The 24135-nt window shown below is 39.1% G+C and overlaps 1 protein-coding gene across 24 annotated transcripts in view; it reads right to left on the bottom strand.

The window, feature by feature from the left end:
* DTNA (dystrobrevin alpha) overlaps nt 1-24135 on the bottom strand; it is a 401494-nt gene that overhangs the window by 95321 nt on the left and 282038 nt on the right. For all 24 annotated transcript variants that reach the window (XR_004429208.1, XR_004429210.1, XR_004429209.1 and 21 more), the window contains one exon: nt 3067-3280. Coding sequence is in view for 21 of the 24 variants with exons in the window: in XM_033178011.1 (XP_033033902.1) it covers nt 3067-3280 (214 nt within the window). In the remaining 3 variants the exon portion in view is untranslated. The remainder of the gene's footprint in view (nt 1-3066; nt 3281-24135) is intronic.

Genomic DNA, 24135 nt, shown 5'->3' on the forward strand with positions numbered 1-24135 from the left:
TGGTATGAAAATTGAGATCCAGGCCGGGCGCGGTGGGTGGCTCAAGCCTGTAATCCCAGCACTTTGGGAGGCCGAGAGGGGCGGATCACGAGGTCAGGAGATCAAGACCATCCTGGCTAACATGGTGAAACCCCGTCTCTACTAAAAAAAATACAAAAAACTAGCTGGGCGAGGTGGCGGGCACCTGTAGACCCAGCTACTCGGGAGGCTGAGGCAGGAGAATGGCGTAAACCCGGGAGGCGGAGCTTGCAGTGAGCTGAGATCTGGCCACTGCACTCCAGCCGGGGAGACAGAGCGAGACTCCGTCTCAAAAAAAAAAAAAAAAAAAAAAAGAAAATTGAGATCCACTTTTTTTTTTTTTTTTTTTTTTTTTGGTGAGAGAGGGAATGCTATACTTGGGGAGCTATGGCTGTGAGAAGGTCAATCTGATTCTCAGAAGTACATCCCAGTAAAGGAGGCATCAATCCTCATCTCAGGTTACCACTTTCTTCACAGAGTTCAACTGCCTGGGAGTCTAGAGAATCTTAAGGCACCACCCACTTCCCCCCAAAATGGCCAGGTTTCTTTGAATCCAAGTTCTTACTCTTCATGAGTTTAAATCACTATACTGCCTGCCTTTCCTTTTTATTTATTTATCTTTAGTATTATTTCTTCAGAGTCTAGGTTCTTAAGGCATCTCTAATTTTTATTTTGGATTTTTTCCCTGTTTATTTATATGTCAATTTAAAATATGGCAAATGGGAGAAAATCCCTTAAATGTCTCAGTGATTCTGTAATAGCAACAGCACATCTTTCTTTTACTAGTATCAGGATCATTCATGCCTGCCAAAATACAGACGGTTCCCTTAAACACTTGGACTCTGTCGTGGGACAGGTGGTAGGAAGTGGCATCAGATTTCCACGCTGGGTCTCATTTGGATAAATAGGAGTTCACTATTATAAGAAATAGAATTTGAACATTTATTTTATTCTTAGGTTTATCTTCTTATATTCACTTCTAAGTTACATATCCAGTTAGCTGTACTTCCTGATGGCTTACATCTCACATCCAAAATTCCATGCCATCAGATGGAAAATTTGAGTGTCAGTAGAACTGCCCATGCTCACTTGCTACGCTAAAGAGGCAAACGCAGAAGTGTCTGCAGAGTAGGATCTCTACATGGATATGTTTATAAATCTTTGCAGTGAAATTTGTCTATGTGGATGAGTTTATAAATCTACTACAATGAGATGATTGAAAGTATACATCAGGAGGCTTCCTATCTGTAAGAAGAATAGGCACCACATAAACATTACTTCTGAACTTTTTTTGTGAACTGTTCCTTACCTTGGGATAGATGTCAAACTTAGCTTTTCATCAGTCTTGAAATGATTCAGCTATATTTTCAGCAGCTATTTAGAGACCATTCGTAGATCTGTATTTAGAAGTGATCTAGCCAGTATTTCTGACCAAAAGTGAAAAATCTAACTATATTAGTGTGAATCCTATATATTTCACAAAATACCCCCTTCCTTATTGTTAGTCTGGTTTCTAGTCTATATTTGTGGAGTGGGTGCAAATGATTCTTTGGCTTTGATTCTTTATGAGTTCTCTAGCAATACTCCAGGATTTAGTGAGATATTATATTTCTCTTTTTGCAGTTTCCATTGTTACATTTCTAACAAATAAGTCCCCTGACATCTTTAGGGGCAAATCTGAAAGCTGTCACACTCTTGTCACAGGGCCAGGTTAGAAATGCCATTATAGAAATGCCATGGCCAGGTTCCATTCTGCTGCTTCTGCTGCCTGTCATGTGGAACCACAGTCCTCTTTACCTGCCCCACCATCCAGTTACCATAGTGATTAAGCCAGAGCAGTACATCTCTTTCTGAAGTGTGCACAGCCAAAGCAAAGAATCTACCAACCTGGAATGCTAGTTGTAAAACTGCTGATTTTAACCGAGGAATTTCTCAAAATACAAACATCACGAACACAATAATGCACACTGGAAAAACTGAGCAGGAACGATTCTGTTAACACTCTAAGTTGCAAAGTGACAGCTGGTAGCCTTTGTGAATTGCAAAATAACATGAGCCTGGCTGGAACATCTCCACTGCGGGGATAAATACTTCCAAGCATTGGCCAGAAAATGAGACTAAGTAACACCTTCTGAGAATCTTAAAATGCGATTGCTGAAAGGTCAGGTTAGCAATTTTCCTTTTTAATATTCAAAACAAGCAGTGGAAGTGGACAGGGTGGTACTAAGTCCAGGTTGGAGGCTACTGGCAAAAAGCCCTCTTGAAATTGTAGGCTGAGAACGTAATTCAGGGTAATCCACATATACCTTGGTAAAGAAACTTTTGTTGAACACCTAAGTCCCCACTCGGCCACTAACATGCTGCGAGACACCAAACAAGTGACAATTTCTTTGTGCTTCAATTCCTTCATCTGTAAAATGAGATATTTGGACGAACAGTCTTTAAGATCTCAGGCAGCCCCGAAATTCTCTGATTCTAAAAGGGCAAATTACACAAAAATGAAGCTGAGCTTCAGTTGTGGTCTGTGGACAGCATCCCATTATTTTATGATTGAAACACTTAAATTGACCAGTTCATTTAACGCAAGTCATAGTTACTTTGACTGGGATAGTTAAGAAACCTTTTTCAATTTCTCTCTTGTTTGCTGTAGGGCCTTGTTAGGACACCTCAGAAACACTGTCTGAAACAATTTGCAAAGAAGAGAGTTAAAAACATCCTCCCACTTCACGCTTCATTAAATCGCTCCACAGGCAATCCTCTCCAGCATCCACAGCTTCCAGGAAGCATGGGATGAGTTAACTAAAGGTCAGTACATAAAATACAACTGTCCTCAAGTTCCTCTGGCACCATTTTACTCTCTAGTCTTTTTCACAGCATTTAAAATTTATATTCAACACACGGAGGCTTTACTGACATAAGCATCCACTGTAAGAAAAAAGAGAGTTAAAAAAAAGAGAGAGATAGAAAATTATTTGGGAAAAAGACCAAGTAAGAGAGGAAGTGGAAGCCAAACATGGAGAGAGGAACAGACATTCAGAGGGTGCTTACGGATCAAACGCTGCAAGCAGGAAGTTAAGGAGGAGGCTGATGGACTGCTCCACATGGATTTGGTGAGTAGTTGGCATCCGTTTGTTGAGCTGGTAAAAAATGGTGGAGAGCACAGCCTCTAAGCGGGACACATTGAGTTCAATGTTTGGGTCCAGGTTGTTCAGAGCATTTTCCCGCAATGCTTCTATGACATTCCATATGTCCACCAGGTGCACTACAATTAAAGCAGAGTTAACACATCAGCCCAAAGTAATGGAAGGCAAATACATTAGTTTACTTGTCCCTCTGTCCTGTTTTTTTCTAGGTATCTCACATGTGTGCAGCTGTTGTAGGGGGTCAACATAAGTAAATGAACATAGGCTGTGCATTATCTCTAAGACTTGATGTGCATTATATAATAGCAAGCAAATGATTTACTGACCACCACAATAGATAGTTATTTCCAATCTTCACAGTCACCCCTGAAATACAGCTGTTATCCCTATGTTACAAGTAAGAGAACTGAGGATCTGGAAACTGAACTGACAAATGCAAAGGTAGAATTGGAGTCAATGGCAAAACTGGCATTCAGATCCAAGTCTATCGGTTTAAAAGTTATTTCTCCATTGCACACCCTGCCCCCTCACAAAGAAAAGACCAACACTTAAATTCTAGTGTTTGAAAGGATGTCCAAATTACATTTGAGTATTTAAAATGTTTTCATTTTTTTATGTGTTTTTTAGTAGTATGCTTTTGGAAATAAGAAAAAAAAGGAAAGTTAAGGTAGGCAGGAAGACAAGGTAAAAAGGAAAAGTTATGTACACATTGCAGCAGCAGCAGAACTAAGTCACAGACCACTGAACTAGGCTAGTCAAGAACAAGAAGTTTCTTGGCTACATTATTACCAACTGATTTAAGTCACGGTTACTTTCACTAGGGTAGTCCAGAAAACGATTTCTATTTTCTACCCTATTTGACCTGAGGTCTTGTTACGAGATCACAGAAACTATGACCACGACCAAGATAAAGAACACGTCCTCACCCTCAAAAGTTTTCTCATGCTCCTCTGTAATCCTCATTCCCTGTTCCAGGCAACCACTGATTTGTTTTCTGTTGCAAATTTCAATTCTTAATAACAGTCATTATGTAGTACACACTCTTTTTTGGGGGCTGGATTTTTTTACTTAGTGTTAACTATTTTGAAATTCATACATGTATTGCTGTATGAATACATGTATTGCTGAAAGTATCAATAGTTTCCTCTTTTTATTGCTGAGTAGTATTCCGTTACATGGATACATCAAAATTTGGTTATCAACTCACTTGTTGATGAACATTTGGGTCATTTTTCAGTTTTTGTTTATGAATAAAGTTGCTATGAACAATCGTGCAAGTCTTTGTATAGATACATGGCTTCCATTTCTCTTAGATAATGGGGGATTTAAAATATTAAAATCATTAAAAATTTAAGTAAATACTTAGAAATGAAAAGTCTGGGTTTCATGGTAGGTGTATGTTTAATTTTTAAAGAGAGTTCGAAGGTATTTTCCAAAAGTAGTTGAACCATCTTACATTCCCATCAGCAGTACACAAGAGTTCCAGTTTATCCACATCTTCACCATTTAAGGTTGACACTTCATTACGCTTTTGCATTTGCAAATAAATATTTTATTCTCAATGAAATGTAACAATTAGTTTCCGTTCTTGAGAAATATGGACTGTATATATACTTTTTCACTAACAGCTCCCTATTTTCTGTCTTCTACCTCATTGCTCACTCCTGGCTCTACACCTAATAAGCAAAACTAGCATCAGCTTCTACTATGAATTGAACTATGTGACTGTTTTCTTGGCTTTTCTCTTTACGTTTGCTTTTCAGAACAGATCTATGGTTTCTGACTTTTGGTATAAGAGAAGCTTATCACCAATTTCTTCCATTATAATAACAAATGGGCCAACTAGCCAACAGTCTTTTGAAGTCAGATCCTTTTCCCAGGCTAAGTTTAATTGCAGGATCTCTAATCACAGGACCCTAAGAGAGACAGCAATCTGTGCAGACATTCTGATTTTAAAATAGGCATGATGAAAAAAAACCCTGAAGTGTGGCTCTCATAACTAACTTTGTGTGCATATTGAGATCTAAGAGATGAGTGGATTATGCAAATATCTGAACTAAAAGCAAAAAAAACAAAACAGGTTACATAGAACCGTTACTGTGTCCTTTACTTGTATTTTTGCTGTTACTTTTAACAATTACTCAAAATAATGTTTTATGTTATGAAGGGAAGATACCTGCGCTCAAGGAGCACTGGACTTGGAATCCAAAGACCTAGGTTGCAAATCTGGCTCTTCTATGACAAGTGCATGACCTCTTAGCCTCTAAGACTTAGAGTCTCACTTCCTTTATCTATAAAATGGGGCTGGCATTCCTAAAAGGGAAAAATGCATAGAGTAAAAAGTGGTAGTTCCTGGTACCTAGCAGACAATGTATTATAGATGAACAAGTGAATAATGTGAGTCATGTCAAAAGAAAAATATATTGCAGTATATCTCTGATTTGGAGCAGATAAGTACAAATCACATACCAACAAATACTTAAATATTTATTAGTTTTGGAAAAATTCAGATTTAAGTGAGTTCAAATTTGCAACCTTCTCTGTGTATCAATAATTAATCAACAAGGAAATTATTTGTATTTCTTGGTGTTATTTATCCAACTCTTCAATCTAGCAAGCAAAACACTCCCAGGGAAATGGCATTCATAAACAAAATTAATTAATTAATTAATTAATTAAAATTCTAGTGGGAAAGAGCTGGGATTCCTCTAATTACTCTCTATAGATTTGATCTGTGAATTTTCTGAATCTAGTCATCAGGATGTGTCTGGGTGCAGGATGCAAAGACAGCAGTGCTGATGACATCCAGCCTGTCGTCCTGCTTGGTCCCTGTGACCCATTCTCACCCAGCTCCTGGTTGTGGATCATGTGGAACAGGCATCTGGGGAGAGGAGCATGGACTGGGAACTTGAGCATGGGAGGGAGATGCGTAGATGTTAAGAAAGCTAAAAGGCTATGGCAGAGGGTGGGAATCTGGATGCTTGTTTCTCTCGATGAGCCATTGTAAGGAACAGGAAACCCTTTTAGAATTCCCAGGTGTGGAATTATCCAGGCCCATGGGAGTGACCACAGGAGTGGCCTACATAAAGTTTCCCACATATGCATGCCCACATAAGGGTTCTTTAGTACTTCAGCCTCAGTGTGAGCAGCCTGTACTCATCTCTCCCCTTGCCGGCCCTGGGATTCCCTTCCTTGGTGAATGCCACCATCCTCCCGCTCCCTATTCTCCCTCCAGGAGATTTAATTTCTGGCTTCTATCAATGACCAAGTCCTATGGACTGTATATCTCCTAAACATCACTGTAATCCTGCCATTTCCAGGAGCCTTTATTGCCACCACCCAATTTCATTACCCAATGCTATCATGCTTACTGGTTGGCTGAGTCAGTTCTTTCTTCATTCTTTCTGTACTCCCTTTCTACTCACTGCAGCCAGAGTGTAATTTCTAAACTGTAATTTGACATGTCACTTGTATGCTGCTTAAAATCGTATGCTGCTTGGAGAATGGCGAGAACTCGGGAGGCGGAGCTTGCAGTGAGCCAAGATTGTGCCACTGCACTCCAGCCTGGGTGACAGAGCGAGACTCTATCACAAAAAAAAAAAAAAAAAAAAAAAAAAAAAAAAAAATTGTATGCTGCTTAGAGTCCTTTAATGACTTCCCATTAATTTGAAATCTAAACAAGGATTGCAGCTTATTTTTTCTTTTCTTTTTTCATCTAGCTCCTGTGTATTGTCATCTACATCTCATCTGCTCTACCTTGGTGTCAACATCACTTCCTCAAGGATATCTTTCTGGGCTGGATCAGAAACCTGTCTCCAGGTTTTATACCCTTCACACGCACCACCTTAGAGCTCTGTCCTTCCCCATCACAGCATGTAGTGGGCACTCTTGTGTGGACCAACAGGTTGTCTGTTTCCCGTTCTGTGTTGCATGTGGCACAGGACGAGACTGTGTCTATTGTGATAACTGTAGACACCCCTAGTGCCCCTCACACTGCCTTACACATCCTTACACATAGGAACTTGGTAAATGTCTTTTGACTAAATGACAGAATGACAAAGAAATGACTCAGCAGTGAAACAGGGTTTTCTAAGGATGCATTTGCTTTCTAAAAAGCAATAAGGCATAGTCATGAAGAATCATAGAGACACTGGTTTGAATCCTAGGTATCCCGTCAGTCTAATTACTTTACTTCTCTGAATCTTCATGTTAGAAAAGTGGAGCTGAAAATAGCATCTACTTTCAGATGATTACTATGAGAACTGAATAAAATAATGCCTGTAAAAACTTGGAATAGGGCATGTCATGTAGGAGATAATAACTGTTAATATTATGAACAAATACTAGAAATCATATGAAAGTTATTAAACATAAATATGCTGCATTTACGTGCTTACATATTCAAGGTCCTAATATAAGGAAACATAAAAGAAAAATATTTCATTAATAATAATTCTGGCTAACTGTGAGAATAGATAATTAGAAAATGATTTAAGTAAAACTAGTTTTCATTATTATGTGCAAACACTGTGGTAGATCGTGAGGACTCAATATAAACAATACAGATGTGGTTCCTGCCTATGGGAGCTAACAGTCTAGGGGGAAATACAGACATGACTCACATAATCACACAAACAGATGATCAGAAATGGTGACATACGGCCGGGCGCGGTGGCTCAAGCCTGTAATCCCAGCACTTTGGGAGGCCGAGACGGGCGGATCACGAGGTCAGGAGATCGAGACCATCCTGGCTAACACGGTGAAACCCCGTCTCTACTAAAAAAAATACAAAAATCTAGCCGGGCGAGTTGGCGGGCGCCTGTAGTCCCAGCTACTCGGGAGGCTGAGGCAGGAGAATGGCGTAAACCCGGGAGGCGGAGCTTGCAGTGAGCTGAGATCCGGCCACTGCACTCCAGCCCGGGAGAGCGAGACTCCGTCTCAAAAAAAAAAAAAAAAAAAAAAAGGTGACATACTGTGACATATAGTATGCTAGGTATAAAATGGGATTATGATATGGTCATGATGGGGCCAGGAGAACAAGATCAGGTTGCAGGAGCACCATAACTGTGATAAGGATGTGGCTCTTTCTGCGGAGTATGAAGACATGGGTTTTAAGTAGGACAGCGACATGATAAGGAATGCAGCTTAAAAATGTCATTTCTGACTTTAAGGTAAGAAAGGAGTGGAGACGGAGAGGCACACAGTGGGAAGTAGTTGGAGCTTATTGTTTTAGTTCCAATAAGGCATGGCAGTATTTTTGTATACAAGGTGGTACTATGCAGAAAATGCTGTAGTCATGCACACCGTACCCATATTTTCCAGCGGTGGCATAGTGGAAAGAATTCAGATATTGCAGCCACAAAGATTAAGGTTTCATTCCTGGCTCCAGAAATAACTGCAAAACTGGGCAAATTTTATTAATAAAAATAAAATGTAATAATATTTTGTTTATACATTGTATTATTCCTTTTTTATAAATGAGGAAACGAATGCCATCCAGAGGCAGTTATAGTGAGATTAAAAGAGAACATGTATTCACATAATAGGTGCTCAAGAAATGAGCTATTTGTGTTAAAATAACTAAATACACTCTGATCTAAAGCCATACTATTCTATTATTAATTTATAAGATCTGTGAGTCCAAAACTAAATTTTAGCCAAGTATCCCAATTTCAATAAGTTAATCAACCCATAATCTTGATGACGTATTATGTGGGTGAAGTAAAAGAATCACAAAGTGCATTGCAGCCACAAAAGCAGACACTTAATTCAGTTTAGTTGTCATACATTTTGAGTTAGCGGAGTTTAAGTTGATTTTACCATATCGGGTCATTAGAAACCTGGTGAGGAGGCTATCTTTCATAAAGGTTTCATGGAAACTTTATTTCATTGGCGACTACCTTGGGAGGTGTAATCATAGTGCAGAAGGTGCAGGAACCGGAGCAGTGGCTGAGTTCCCCTACTGACTGTCCCTATGACCTTGGGCAAGTCACTTAACTTCCTTAGGTTTCAGTTTCCTCACCTGTAAAATGAGGACAATACTATTTTCTCCACTACATGGTTGTTTTGGGGGATCAAATGAGATACTTCACGTAAAGCACTTCACATAGTGCTTATAATAAGCATCGTATAATAAGCATTCAGTATACATTAGTTATAGAGAAATTTAAGTATCATAGTCCTTTGTTTATTTAAATAGGGACACTGAGAAATGCTAAATTGAGATTCATTAGGAAGTTATTAAGAAGTCTGCTTTAAAAGTCTGACAGTTGTATAAATATGTTGCTTACTGTCGTGCTCCTTAAATCATTTTAGGTATTTAGGTTGTGCAATAATGATTATGAACCACTAGATGGCACTGTTCATATTTTACTAAATAGCTATCAAACTTCAGTCGTCCGTAATAGAGCACCTGTTACTAGGCACAGGAAATAGGAGGAATTCCCTCATCTATACAATTGCATATATTTTATATTAATATATAGGAAAGGCAACATTTTACATAATGAAATTCCTTAGTTAATAATAACCACATTGAGAACAGACAAAATGCATTCTTAATCTAATATTTAGTTCTTTATGGAATCTTAAAAGTAACGACATTAGTGTTGATTTCAGGCAGTAATTATTAAGACCTAAGAGTTTGTCTTTATATACATAAATGGAAACAGACAAAGCTTCAATGGTTTTCTATAAATCCAGGCAATCTCAGGTAGAAAAGGGCAAGGTTTGGGTATTGGGGGGAGAGTTGCAGATGGGTAAAGGAGAGTTTGTCGATCTCAAGAGATACTTGTAATGTGTTTTCTGACATCTTGTGCCATTTTAAGGAGAGATGAAGTCCTTCATTCACAAGAGATGACTTAAATCCAAGCGTCCCTGGGAAAAGTGCTAAAATGACAAACCTAGTTATACCTAGACAGAGATGGCTGATGTCGTAAATTTTATTAGAAATAGTAGAATCATAAAAGTTGGATAAAATATGGGGAAGAAAAATATCAAAAAGACAACTTCAAGATTTAGCCTATTTTATGATTGAGTCCAGGGCCAGCCTTTCTTGAACCCCTGAGGCTGGGTCCAAGTCTCTGAATCTAAGCATGATATTCTTTTTCTAAAGCATTTGGTGATCTCAAAATTCTCAAACCCAGACTCTACCACCTCCTGATTCCAAAATATAAGAGAGTGGAAAAGGGTTTTGACAAAACTCTCTGGGTGATTCTGACAACCACTGATTATAAACTTTTAGAAGGTTTTCAAAGAGCTTGCAGCTGAGAGAAAGGTCAGTAGACAATTATCTTATAGTGACTTAGCTTTAGTCATTATGGAATAGTGATTCTCAACTGTGGCTGCAGAATGGAATCACCTACAAGGTTGTAAAATGGATTCCTGGTGATACCGCTGGTCCAACATCACATTTGTAGTAACAAAGCACAGGCTATTTAGAAATGCTGCATGTTAGGCTCCCACACAGACCTAGAGAATCATAATCGGCATTTTAGCAACATATCTAGGCAGTTTGTGTTCACATTTAAGTACAAGAAGCACTTCTTGAAGTCAGTAGTTCTCAGTCCTTTGGCATCAAGACAGCCTGATATGTCTTCACAGGTTGTGAGTTGTATTGCAAGAAGCTGATTACCATCAATTAATTTATGCAGTTTAAGAGTGATTTGTATAATTATGTATATACATATTATTTTAGAGGGGTTTGAGGCTTACATCCATAAGAAGGTCACTCATTGCATTATGATATGCTTTAGTTAGGAGAAAAGGAAATTGCAGTTATGCTGGAAATTGGATATAATCTGTTGATCTGTTATTGGGAATACATATATCCTCTTGCGTGTAGACAGTGTTGTGTTTGTGCGCATGTGTGTGTGTGTGCATCCATGCACACGCTCCCTCAGTCTCTACCCTGCCTTCAGTGCTTAAAGTGAGGGCGACTGGTGTCTGAGGTTTCTGTTATGACTTGTTTTCCCCTCTTTGAGATATGCAGGTATATGCAGGAATCCCCATAGCAACAAGGATAAATTGTTTCTCCTGAAAATGCATCCAGTTCTCCCCTCCCTAGATATAAATTTCCTGACCTTCAGTGCAATATTCCCAGTATGAATTTTCCATTGCAACTACACTCTTCAGAGTACAATAACAAAGTTGAGGTAATATTTCTGATTAGTTTACACAGCGGGTTTGAAGTGCCAATTTGTGTTCTTTCATATAGCAGATTCTTAAAATACGTTTGCTAGTTTGTAGAAAAGTTAATTATGGAGATTCATTCTTTTAGCTATCCAACAAAGTTCCGACATCCTTAGAACGAACAGATGAACACACATATAAGCATTGTCTTGTTCCTACGACAACTCTCAAATGCAAAGTTTCATTCAGTATTCTAAGCACCAAGTAGACTTTAAGTAAAAATGCTTTTAAGGAGCTCACATGTGGGCCAGGCTTCACAGAACTAGGGTGTGAGGAGGTGGGGAGAGGAACTCAGCCCCTTCAGAATGTCAGGAGTGACACTAGGTTCCTCAGACTCATTACCCTAAGCTGCTCACTGGCGCATTTTATAGCCTTCCATCTTAGTCTTATAACTTCTCTCATACAATAAGTATTTATTCAGTCCTTATTGTGTTGCAGTGCTCTTCTGGCTTCTAGAATTGGAGTGTACAAGGCAGGCAGGACCCTGATCACACAGAACTTTTATGTGTGTTGGAGAGGGAGGAGATAGAGATATTAAAGTGCATTGAGCATGGAATAATAATCTATTTTCTCTCCTTTTAGATTTCAAAATGTTCAATTGGCCTATAAAAATTGTACATATTCAAAGGTATACAATGGGATTTGATATTTATATATACATATTATTTATTTTCTCTTATAGAGAAACATGAACTGAGAGATAGACTGGGATTCATGTGTTTCTTCATTTGTACAATGGGAATAATAACATCTTTTCTGATAGTGTTCTGAGGAACAATGAATATGTACACGGGAAAACAGTAAAATATAAAGTACTATATAAATTTTAGGCATTATTCTTATTTTTGAGAGCAAACAGAGAGGCATTAAAATTTACTGTCATATTCAGATAGAATTATAAACATTTTCCACTCACAAAAATTCTTTCAATTCTTTGCCTCACTCTGTCAGTTATAAAGATATTTGTCCCTTAATATGAACTGTCTTCTATAACTCGAAGTTTGTTTTCCCTTTAACGGATGAAATGATGTTATAAATTCATGAGAGACTATATCACAGTGATTACTAGTTCAGTACAATTTCAAATTAAATATTTCAGGGGCCGGGAGCGATGGCTCACACCTGTAATCCCAGCACTTTGGGAGGCCAAGGAGGGTGGATCACGAGGTCAGGAGATCAAGACCATCCTGGCTAACACAGTGAAACTTCGTCTCTACTAAAAATACAAAAATTAGCCGGTGTGGTGGTGGGCACCTATAGTCCCAGCTACTCGGGAGGCTTAGGCAGGAGAATGGTGTGAACCCAGGAGGCGGAGCTTGCAGTGAGTCTAGATCACGCCACTGCACCGGAGCCTGGGCAACAGAGCAAGATTCCGTCTCAAAAAAAAAAGAAAAAAAAAAAGAATATTTCAGTGTATCACTAGTTGCCATGCATCAATCACACATGCAGGCTGTAACATATGGAGAAAGACTGCCATATGCATTTACACACAGAGCTGGGAAATGGAACAAGCAGCTAGATTTCATAATAGTTTCAAAGAAATTAAATCCAACCAGCATTTTTAAGGCTCTGCAATGCATTGTGATTGATGTTATTGATGATTTAACAAAATATGAGAGCCTGACTATAAAAAACATTGTAAGTCTCATGGGGAGAGATACACTCAGATGACCTAACTGAAGATCACCACAAGACACTCTGTTATCCAAAGCCCACATCCATAGTGCAGATTAAAAAGAAAAGTGCTACAGGAGCTCAAAATACAGGAATGCTACTGTGGGCTGGAAACTATGTAAAGATTTGCGAGAGGAGGTAAGGCTCAAGTTGACTCCTAAAACACAGCAGAAAGTGCATAGATGGAGATAAGGAGGAAAGGATACTTCAAGAAGAAGTGGATTCAGTGAACAATGGCACAGAGCAAAGAACGATGATGGTGAATTTAGATTTTCTATTGACTTGATAGAGCCAGAGAAATTTGTGCTGGGGCGTAGAGGAAAGCAGGGTCTAGAACTATTCGTTTCTATTGCCCAGTATATAACGCTCTTAATTTTTCAATGAGTGAATATCTTTGTTTTTATATTTTATTAAAGATTTGAATCTCATAAAGTTAAATGTTTAATTTCATTTTCAGACTACGATGTGAGCTAATTCAGAGCCCCATCTGAAGCTAAGAAGTATGGTGGTGGAAACCAGGGCTGTGCTTTAGAGCCACGAGTGGGTCTCAAACTATCGAGTCTGATTCCATAGGTCTTGAGTGTGGCCAGGGCATCTCTAGGTATAATCAGCTCCTTAGGTGATTTTGTTAGACAATAAAGTTGGAGAACCACTGCTACGGAGCACAACTTAAAGAGTGGAGTTAGACAAGAGACAGGAAGAACAGAAAACTGATGCTCCTTTGATTCAGAGGAATTTCCTGGGAGCATTGTGGCCAAGAAAGCCAGGTGCAAATTACCTAGTTGTTAAGAGTTCTAAAATAAATAATTTATTTGTATGCCCTTATTCAGGCCTCTTATCACGAGAAAATAGTATTTAAAAATCTTTTGGGGAAGAAGGACTCAGTTAAATGGTATGCTTTGCCAGGGTCAAGAGATATATTTTGATGTGATTACACTGAAGCTATTAGCCATCACCCACATTAACCAAACACTGAAATCAGAAAGAAAATGTTACTAAAGGCACAGTCTTCAGATTTGTTTTCCATTAGTGAGCATGAGCTATACCTTTATAAAATGTGAACCCAAACAACAGCTGAGTAGCTCACCAAGCGTTTTTATGCTTCCAAACTCAATGTCTTTCTGGCTCTGAAAGCATGCTTTTATCTTCAAGGCAGTTCTCTTTGCTAAGGATCCTTAGAGAGAAGCATCATATCTTACAGAGATAACATTTTAGTTTCACTTTAATTTCCTGGTTAAGGTGATGTAATAAACCTTCATGAAAAGGTCTACAACATATTTTTGGTGTAAAATCAAATTTAATATCATGCCAATCTTCACAGGCCCTGGTAGTACATCCATTGCCTATTCGGAAAAGGCACTCAGTATTCCTTAAATTGTGTCTGTAGACCAGTATCATTATTCAAAATGAGGTATAAAAATTGTTGACTCAATAACTGTCATACTACAAATTAAATCTAAAAACATTCAATTGAACAAGCATTTATTAAGCCCGTTATTTTCAAAGTATTATACCAAGGATTATAAAAATAATAAGAGAAGGTAAATGAAAAGACAGATCTGAATGATAACTAATTTCTTATTGCCAGTGTTTAACTTTATTCAGAATATTAATCACTTTAGAAGTAAGAAAATCTTGTATCTTATTTCTCCTGGGGATAGTCATTTTATAAAGGGCTTTTAGACCTCACATCTTTAATGTGGTCTTACCATTCCCTACATTCCAGTGCCCTAATCCAGGCTTGTAAAAGCCTTCTACTTAGAAGCAAGCCTCCTACTCACCTCCACTTTCTGTCTCTTTCTTTCTATCCTAAGAAATATTATAAGGTTATGCTCTGGTCATGTCATTCTCCATTGCCTACTGAGTAAAACCCAACAGGGTAAGCATGAAAATCAGTGTTTGGACCTCAGTTTACTAGTCTGTAGTCCCATCTTCCACTATTCTCCAGCTTCTTGCAACAGTCCTATGCTCTAGCCACACTGGATTTCTTAAATTCCAGAACATTCCCTTGGCTTTCTTGTATGTGCCTTACTCAGCCTGCTCCCTCCACCAGGTGTTCCCTACAATCACCGTCCCTCAAGGTAGTACACACATGCCATGTCCCTGAGGATGCTCATTCTGATACCCTCAGGTAGGATTACTTTCTCCCTTTTGTTGCTCCCAGGGCCCTTCACGTATCTATTGGACCATTTATGACACTACACATTTTCCATAGTTATTAATAGACAAGTTTTTTCCTGAATTTTTTATATCATTCCATAATTGGAATAATAAATTCCAATTCTAGCATCTTGGGGACATGGGCTATGTCTTGTTCATCTTTGCATTCCTCTCAATTCTTTGCATAATACCTTGTTCAAACTGGGTTCTCAATAATGCTTAGTGAATGGAATAGAGTAGGGCACCTACTGGATGCCCGGCATTATACATAATTCTTAGAAGCTTTCCCTTTACCTCAGTGTTCTAAGAAAGCTCCATAAGGCTTTACTGGACATAGTTTTCCACAGAACCTTTCTTATTTCTTATGTAGTAACTTGAGCTGTGGCCAGAATCCTAGAAGCCAGAGGCCACATTCTGAAAGAGCATCAATAGGGCCAGCAGCCATGAGGAATTGTCTCCTACTTGTCCTTTAGAACTTTTGAACTCACTGACCCTGAATTACGTGCCCACCTGGCCAACATAAACTCAAATAGACAAAGTACAGCTGGCCATTGAAAAAAGTGAGTAAGCAGCAACTGTATTACTTTTTCTGCATTCATTCTGTACATATATCTATATCTATACAATTCTCTGTACAATGAGAATAAATACAGATAAATAACAGAAAATCTATTTTATTAATTAATTAATTCATTCATTCAGAAAATAGCTGTGGCCCAGCTCCCTAGTGCACAGAAAGTTGCTTGGGAAATAGGACTAGAATTTGGGATGAAGAGATCTCTAGGTGGTTAATCAGCAGTATGGGTCATTAGTTATCTTGAGTGAGGTCATCCATAAATCAATATAGTATAAAGAATATGACGAGTGTATCTTTTGTTAAAAAAAACGTTAAAAGCCAATGCGATAAGTTTTAGTGATCTATTGCACAGCATGGTGACTAAAGTTAATAATGTATATTTCAAAATTGCTAAAAGATTAGATTTTAAATGCTCTAATCACAAAGAAATGATAAGTATGTAAGGTAGATGTATATGTCAATTAGCCTGTTTTAATAATTACACATGTCTACCTTATCATAACATCATATTGTACTCCATACATATTAATGTATACTACTCTTTTTCAATTAAAACAAATTTTTTTAAAAAGCCAATGAAAAATAGTGATGAAGAACCTTGAATAATGAAAATCAAGTGGGTGATATTTCAGATTCCTCTCGTGTACCTTCCGAAATCCTCTTGGCCCTGCCTCTTTCTCCTGCCCCTGCACATGTAACTGGTACCACATAGATTTCAACCAGGTTGATGCAGCTGCAACCGGACAAAGGCTGGCCTCAGGCCCTTTCTGCATACCTCTGATGTCTCAGTACAAACACCTGGAACCTAGCTACCACTCACACATATGCAACCTAGAAGCATGAGGACATTAACTCCTGTAGGTAACCATTGACCAATGCAGGACAGAGCAGCGAGATTAGAACTCCCTCCCTCCTTTTGTCTCCTGAATGGGCAGTTCTGGAGTGCACTGGACAAGGTTTCTTGGAAATTCCTGCACTGTCTATCAGCTTTCCTCCTTTCCTAGTTTCAGTTTGTTCTGTGTTCACTATCCCAGTGAGCTACTTCCATGCAAGCTTTGTCTGGAGGTCCGCTTCCTGGGGAAACAGACTAAACACTGGTCCTAGTAAAGTCTCTTGTCTATTCCTGGTTGAATCCTCCCAGAACAATAAACGAGAAGAAAATGATGATTATGACCATGTTTGAAGCAGATTCTGATTCTTGTTTAGTTATATAAATTTTTCTCAGTTTGTTTTTCACAGCAATATAATATCACTGTTTTTATTTAGCACTGTTTAAATTGAAAGATAAAATGCATCATATTTGATGATATCAAAAAGGTTGATTATTTTTCTGAGAAAGTAAGCTGCTTAGGAATGGTGCCATTACTATCAGTTTTACAGCAGGTTTGCTGGTCCACATGCTTTTCTCAATGTTCCAGTGTTTTTTGGTGACAAGGCTTGACAGATATTGTAGGACACCAACTGTCTACTATAACACTTGGATAATATTGGGAAGTTAGAAGGCTCTGTAATTACATGATTTTATCTGGTATTTACCCAAGGGAAGCCACTTAATATCTCTTGTACTATGCTCTCCTCACCTTGAACAAATAGAACTTTATAATTTCTGATAGACAAGGAGATAAAGCAGAAGTCCTAGCCCAACACCATCAATGGTTAAAAATAGCTACAGACAATTTATTTAAATATGTTATAGATATACTTGATTTTGTAACTACCGTAATTATAAGTAACCCCTTTTTCCTTCAGAAAATGACATTTGGCTCACGAGATTGACAGGGCAGATATCCGTTTATGCAGCCAAGTATGAGAATGGAATTACTATTTGATAGTAGATCCACTATCCACTGTTTGATACTACCGATCTACAAAATCAGAAGCATTATAATAAAGAGAACACATTTGTTAGATTGTAAACTTGAGGTTATTCTATTACTAAATTTGTATACTAAGGAATATTACTATCTAGAATAATTTAAACTAATGGAAAAATCTCATTGTACTTTTCTTATGCTACCCCAGTTAGATTTTTTCCCTTTTAAATGCAAAGATAGTGCCAAGAACAAACATTATCTGATTGACACACTTCTAACTGTTCCTGAGGATAGACTGTTGTTGTTATTATTGGGGGAGGGAGCTTTGAAAAGGGAAGAAAGGGAAAATCCTTTATTGGACAATTCAGGCTTTTAGATTTCTTGCTACTGCTGAACATTTTGAAGATGCTAAAGTACGTTGTACAGACCATGCTGAGCAAAGATTTTGGAAAGGGCCTGGGAAATTAGAGTAAGGGAAAGAAAAATGAAATAAAAACTGGGTTTAGGCCAAGGAAAAAGCTAAGTAAGTTATCAAGATAGCTACCTCTAGAATGTGCATATCAGGTTTCTTATGATCATTTACAAGCAGCTTGAAGTGACACTCCAAATCTGAATAATATCCATGTCCCTCAAGGTACTCAGTAAGTGTCACGCATAGAGTCATTACTCAATAGACATTTTATGAGCCCATCTGCACATATGGGTCAAATGCATTCTGTGTGCTAGACACTGTGCAGGATGTAAACAGTGATAAGACACAAACCAATTCTTATCATCCTGTCTTGTTTTCCTCAGATTACTTGGTCCTATCTGAAATTGTTGTTTTCTAGAATGTAAGCAACATGAATGTTTTTTCTGTTTTGTTTACTGTTCTGTCTACAGAGCACCTGGCACATGGAAGGTGATCCATACATAGTTGCAGAACAATTTTTAAAAATACTTTTTCCCACTAACACGGTGAAACCCCGTCTCTATGAAAATACAAAAAAAAAAAAAAAAAAAAATTAGCCGGGCATGGTGGTGGGCACCTGTAGTCCCAGCTACTCGGGAGGTTGAGGCAAGAGAATGGCATGAACCCGGGAGGCGGAGCTTGCAGTGAGCCGAGATCATGCTACTGCACTCCTGCCTGGGCAACAGAGCAAGACTCCATCTCAAACAAACAAACACACACACACACACAAAAAAACAAAAAAAACCTTTCCCTATAGAATATAGCTTTTATGTTACAAGTCATTGACAAATAGGATTGTTTTGTAAAGTAATTTTATTTTCACAAACATTTTTTAGGGGTACTATGAAGGTCACTTAACCATGTGCTTGACTTTCAGCCATTTTAGTCTATACCCCAGAGGTTAGTCTATTTGGTGGCCATCACTGAAAACAATGGCTGAGACAACATTTCCAGGATATTAAAAAAATTAATGAGTACAGAATTTTTGTTTGGGATGATGAAAAAATTTTGGAAATTGATAGTGATGATGCTTGAACAACATTGTGCATGTATTCAATGCCACTGAACTGTACACTAAATGGTTAAAATGTTACATTTTAACAACCTTTTTAAAAAGCATTGAATACATTTAACTAGAAAAAGATAAAATACGCTATAAAAAGAGTGGAGACAATCAATGCCACTCTACATTGCACTTAATGTAATAAAAAATGCAATTGTCTTTTTAAAAGTCTTTTGCCTGAATACATTAGCTGTTGCTGTTTGGATGGTAAATTGGCTTGGGTTTTTTTTTTTTTTTCTTTTACATTTGTATTTTTAAGGCTTAATGTAAGCATCCCTCCTCATCTCCTGTAGGAGCTTCTATGTATCAAGCTTTAGAATGATCCTCTTAAGTTCCAGTCGATTCTGAAGTCTCCCAAATAACTTAGGAAAAGAAAACCTCAATCTGCTGCAAGACCCTGCTGTCCCTGTGAAACCTCACAAATCCACAGGGCTTTCTCTGTGAGGGGTTTTGTCACATGGCCTTCTAGTCATAGGTTCAATAGCTGGGCTTCTTAAAGCTACTGTGGTTCCCTCACTAACACAATGATGAGGGTTAAGTGTTTTAGAAGCCTTATGGCAAGAAAAGTCAAAGTTCAGATCATTTAAGAGGAAAACAGACCTAGGGGTTGATGTGGTTTGGTTCTGTGTCCCCAATCAAGTCTCATCTTGAATTGTAATTCCCACATGTGGAGGGAGGGATCTGTAATACGTACGTGCCAAGGGAGGGAGGCGACTGGATCATGGGGGCAGTTTCCCCCACGCTGTTCTCATAATAGTGAGTGAGTTTTCATGAGAGCTGATGGTTTTATAAGTGTTTGGTAGTTTTTCTCTTGCTCTCTTCTCTTTCCTGCTGCCTTGTGAACAAGGTCCTTGCTTCCCCTTCACCTTCTGCCATGACTGTAAGTTTCCTGAGGCCTCCCCAGCCATGTGGAACTGTGAGTCAATTAAACCTCTTTCCTTTCTAAATTACCCAGTCTCAGGGAAGTTCTTTATAGCAGTGTGAAAACGAACTAATACTGTGTGAAAATGGACTAATACTGAGCATTGGGGTAAACCTAGAAGAGATCTATACATATTTTTCATTTTTGAAATACAACTTAATGCCAACACACTAGGTAGACCACCAGTGGTAATTTATTCATTTAAAATTAATAGGTACTGAACCCTACACTTTCTCTGACATCATTTTCTTGTTCAAGAGCTTCTCCCCAGTAGTCCCAAAAGGTTAATTTAGTTATTCAGTAAGTAGTTTTTGAACACTTATAATGTTCTAGGTATGGGGGATATGTCAGTACATAAGATATACACTGCTCTTTGCCTTTAAGAAGCCTATACTCAAGTTGGGAAGGTGTAATAAACATAACAACTAAGTAAATTACATAGCATAGCATCTATTAGAATGTAATAAATACTTTGGGAAAAACACAAGCAGTAGGACAAGATGGATAGGGGAACTGGAGTGTTAAATGGTGTTGCCAAGGTAGAGAGCTCACTGAGAAGATGACAAGTGAGCAAAGACTTGAGAAAGATGAGGAGGTCCCCCATTGAGCTCTCTACAGGAAGAGAGTTCCAGGTGAAGGGAACAGCCAGTGCTAAGGCCCTGTGTGGGCACATGCCTGGTATGCTTCCAGTGAAGTAAGGAGGCCAACGGTGGATGGAGCAGAGTAACCAGATAGGAGAGTGGGAGGAGATGAGGGCAGAACGGAAAAATGACTTGAACCTGTGGAGCCAACTGGGCCATTTTCAGGACTATGCTTTTACCATGAGGGAAGTGGGGAGCCACTGCAGGAATCTGAGCAGAGAGTTGACAAGACCTAATTTGGGTTTAGATGTCCCATGGAGATTGACTTCATTTTGTGGTAGAAAATATTCATGTGGGTCAGGCACAGTGACTCATGCCTGTAATCCCAGCACTTTGGGAGGCTGAGGCGGGAGGATCACGAGGTCAGGAGATTGAGACCATCCTGGCTAACTTGGAGAAACCCTGTCTCTAATAAAAATACAAAAGATTAGTAGGGCGCAGTGGCACGTGCCTGTAGTCTCAGCTACTCAGGAGGCTGATGCAGGTGAATCGCTTGAACTTGGGAGGTGGAGGTTGCAGTGAGCTGAGATCGCTCCAATGCACTCCAGTCTGGGTGACAGAACGAGACTGTTTCAAAAAGAAAATGCTCATGTGTTATTTCCCTGTGCAGCTTCTCCATGTTTGGAGGATGTTTTGGGGGTGTTGTTACTCAGAATGGTTGATTTTTGACTTCTCTCTCCCACCTTTCTTATCCTGCTCCTTGTCCAGATCCTGCTTTGGTTCCTTTTTCTCCCTCTACGATGATAAGGAAATTGGAACTTGATATGGGAAAAGCTTTCGATAAACAGTGCTGAACCTCATCAGCTGTGTGAAACAAAGTGTCCACTCCCCTTCTAAACCTACAGGGTTATTCAGTCTCAGTCCTGCTTTGAGTTTTATACAAAGCATATGTCCCAGTGGCTTTTACACATCTGAGCAGTCTTCTTTCTCACAGATGTCACTGGAGTGCAGGTCCATGCTTTACTGTGTATAGCAGAAAGTGCAGGTCCACGCTTTACTGTGTATAGTTTTTTATGGCTGTGTGGCAAATAACCACAAAGTCGTAATCTTTTTTTTTTTTTTTTTTTTGAGGCGGAGTCTCGCTCTGCCGCCCAGGCTGGAGTGCAGTGGCCGGATCTCAGCTCACTGCAAGCTCCGCCTCCCGGGTTCACGCCATTCTCCTGCCTCAGCCTCCCAAGTAGCTGGGACTACAGGCGCCCGCCATCTCGCCCGGCTAGTTTTTTGTATTTTTTAGTAGAGACGGGGTTTCACCATGTTAGCCAGGATGGTCTCGATCTGCTGACCTCGTGATCCACCCGTCTCGGCCTCCCAAAGTGCTGGGATTACAGGCTTGAGCCACCGCGCCCGGCCAAAGTCGTAATCTTAAAACAAGAATCTTATTAACTCACAGTTCTGTAGTTAAGAAGTTAGGTACAGCATGCCTGGTTCCCTGCTCAGGGTATCGCAAGATTAAATCAAGATGTTGGCTGAACTGAGTTTTCTTTGAGAAACTCTAAGGAAAAAAATACTTTCAAGACATTTGTTAGCACAATTCAGTTCCTTTTGATCATAGGACTGAGGTCCCTGTTCCTTGCTGGCTGTGAGCCAGGCGTCTCCCAACATCTAGTGATTGAGCATGTGGCACTTTCCATCTTCAAGCCAGCAATGGCATGACAAATTCATCTGTCCCTTCAAACGTCTGATTTTCTCTTCTGCGGCTGCCAGAGAAAACTCTCTGCTTTTAAAGGGCTCATGTGTTTAGTTCAGGCCCACCCAGGTGATCTCCCTATTTTAAGGTTGGTTGCAACTGTGCAATGTAACATAATCTAATCACAGGAGTAAATTCCACTAAATTCCCAGTTCTGGGGATTATTCATGGGATTGCTCAGGGGATAGGAAATTTTAGGAGCCATTTGAGATTGTAATTCAGGTAAAGATGTTTTGGACCAGGCATTTGTAGTCAGCACAGAAAGATGTGGATAGATTTGAGAGATATGTGAAAGTGTAACTGATGAGATTTTTATAATTGATTCAATTTGGGTTGAGATAAGAGGTCAAAGATGATGCCCAGATTTATGGCTTGAGAAACTTGATGAGTCTTGGTACCCTGTGGGAGCAACCTCTCTTTTAAAAGGATTCTCTGAATAAATCTTCCACTTTTCTATTACCAACTTCTATCTCTCTTTCTCTTTACTCTTCAACAAGTGAGAACAATATACTGAAAAAGAAATTTTTATTGCCAAAGAAGTATACTAAAACAAACATGCATTTACGTAAAGTTTTGGTAAGAGAATATGCAAATAGGGATATTCCCAATGATCCACTTTGTACTCACACTGTTCTCCCCATAATCTAGAATAATGCTTGGCATGCAGCAAATGCTCAGTCTCTGTTTGTGGAGTGAATAAATAAATGACTGATTGCTAATAACAACGAATGTTAACAAAACCTCAGTGAAGAGTGAACCAAGGTGACATCAGGAGTGACTTTCTGATGGAATCCCAGGTGTGATTTCTTGGGAGAAGCTGCTCTCCCATCCCTGTCCTCCCTACTGAACTCTGTTTTATTTCAGTGTGTGCTAGAGGCCTGAGATCCCGGGAGCCAGGCATTGGGAGAACCCCTTCTGGATATCCCTTCATTGCTCTGCTGACTGGCTCCAAGCCAAGCAGGCAGTTTCCCAGAAACAAGGCTTGGCAGACAACCAGGGGAAGGTCACTGAATCTTGCCTTGGCACCTGTTAGATAGGGTTGGGAAGCTTGAAACATGTTCTTTTGTATGCATCACTCTTTCCCAACTCACAGGAGCATTTTAAGATGATGGTTTTTCCTCAGTTGTGAAAGTAAAAGTGTTTACTTGGCACAGATTCCATGTATAATGCAGAAGCAGAAGAAAGGGAAGGAAGTCATTGTGTGTTACATCCAGATGCCTAGAAACGAGACTACAGGTGTGGCTTAGTTCACAGGTTATGCAGTGGTAGCAGCTTAAGCAAAGCTTCCAGCATTCTCTAAAACAAAAGTCTACTAACAAGAAAACAAAACCCTGTATTTTTAAGATCTTAAAAACAATTAACAGGAAGAAGTAGCTTTAATTAAACCCATATCATAACCATCAGGACTTTAAAATCATTGCTTTTGTCATTCAGAGGTTTACTCTGATTAAGGGGAAATAATTTTGCCATAGGTCCAGGGTGCCAGAGAGGAGCAGTTTTTCCACTGTCCTATTACATAAGCATCTTTAATAGGTTTGTTTATATTCCACTGCCACCACCAACTTTCCCACAGGGAATTTTTGGGAACACTGCAGTCTAGCACAATGCACCTTCCTTTATTCTAAACAAGTGTCCAGAATGATTCAACATCAGGAATGAAAATATGCAGTAAAAACATTTGCAACAATACAAAGATAACTATGCTCCAAAGGTTAGTCATCTGCAGTTTATTTCCCCAACTGTGAATATTCCTGCTTTTCCTGCTGGCCTCCTTGACTAGGGAGAATCCTCTGAT

The sequence above is a fragment of the Trachypithecus francoisi genome, unplaced genomic scaffold, assembly GCF_009764315.1.
Source record: "Trachypithecus francoisi isolate TF-2019V2 unplaced genomic scaffold, Tfra_2.0 Lachesis_group19, whole genome shotgun sequence".
NCBI lineage: Eukaryota > Metazoa > Chordata > Mammalia > Primates > Cercopithecidae > Trachypithecus > Trachypithecus francoisi.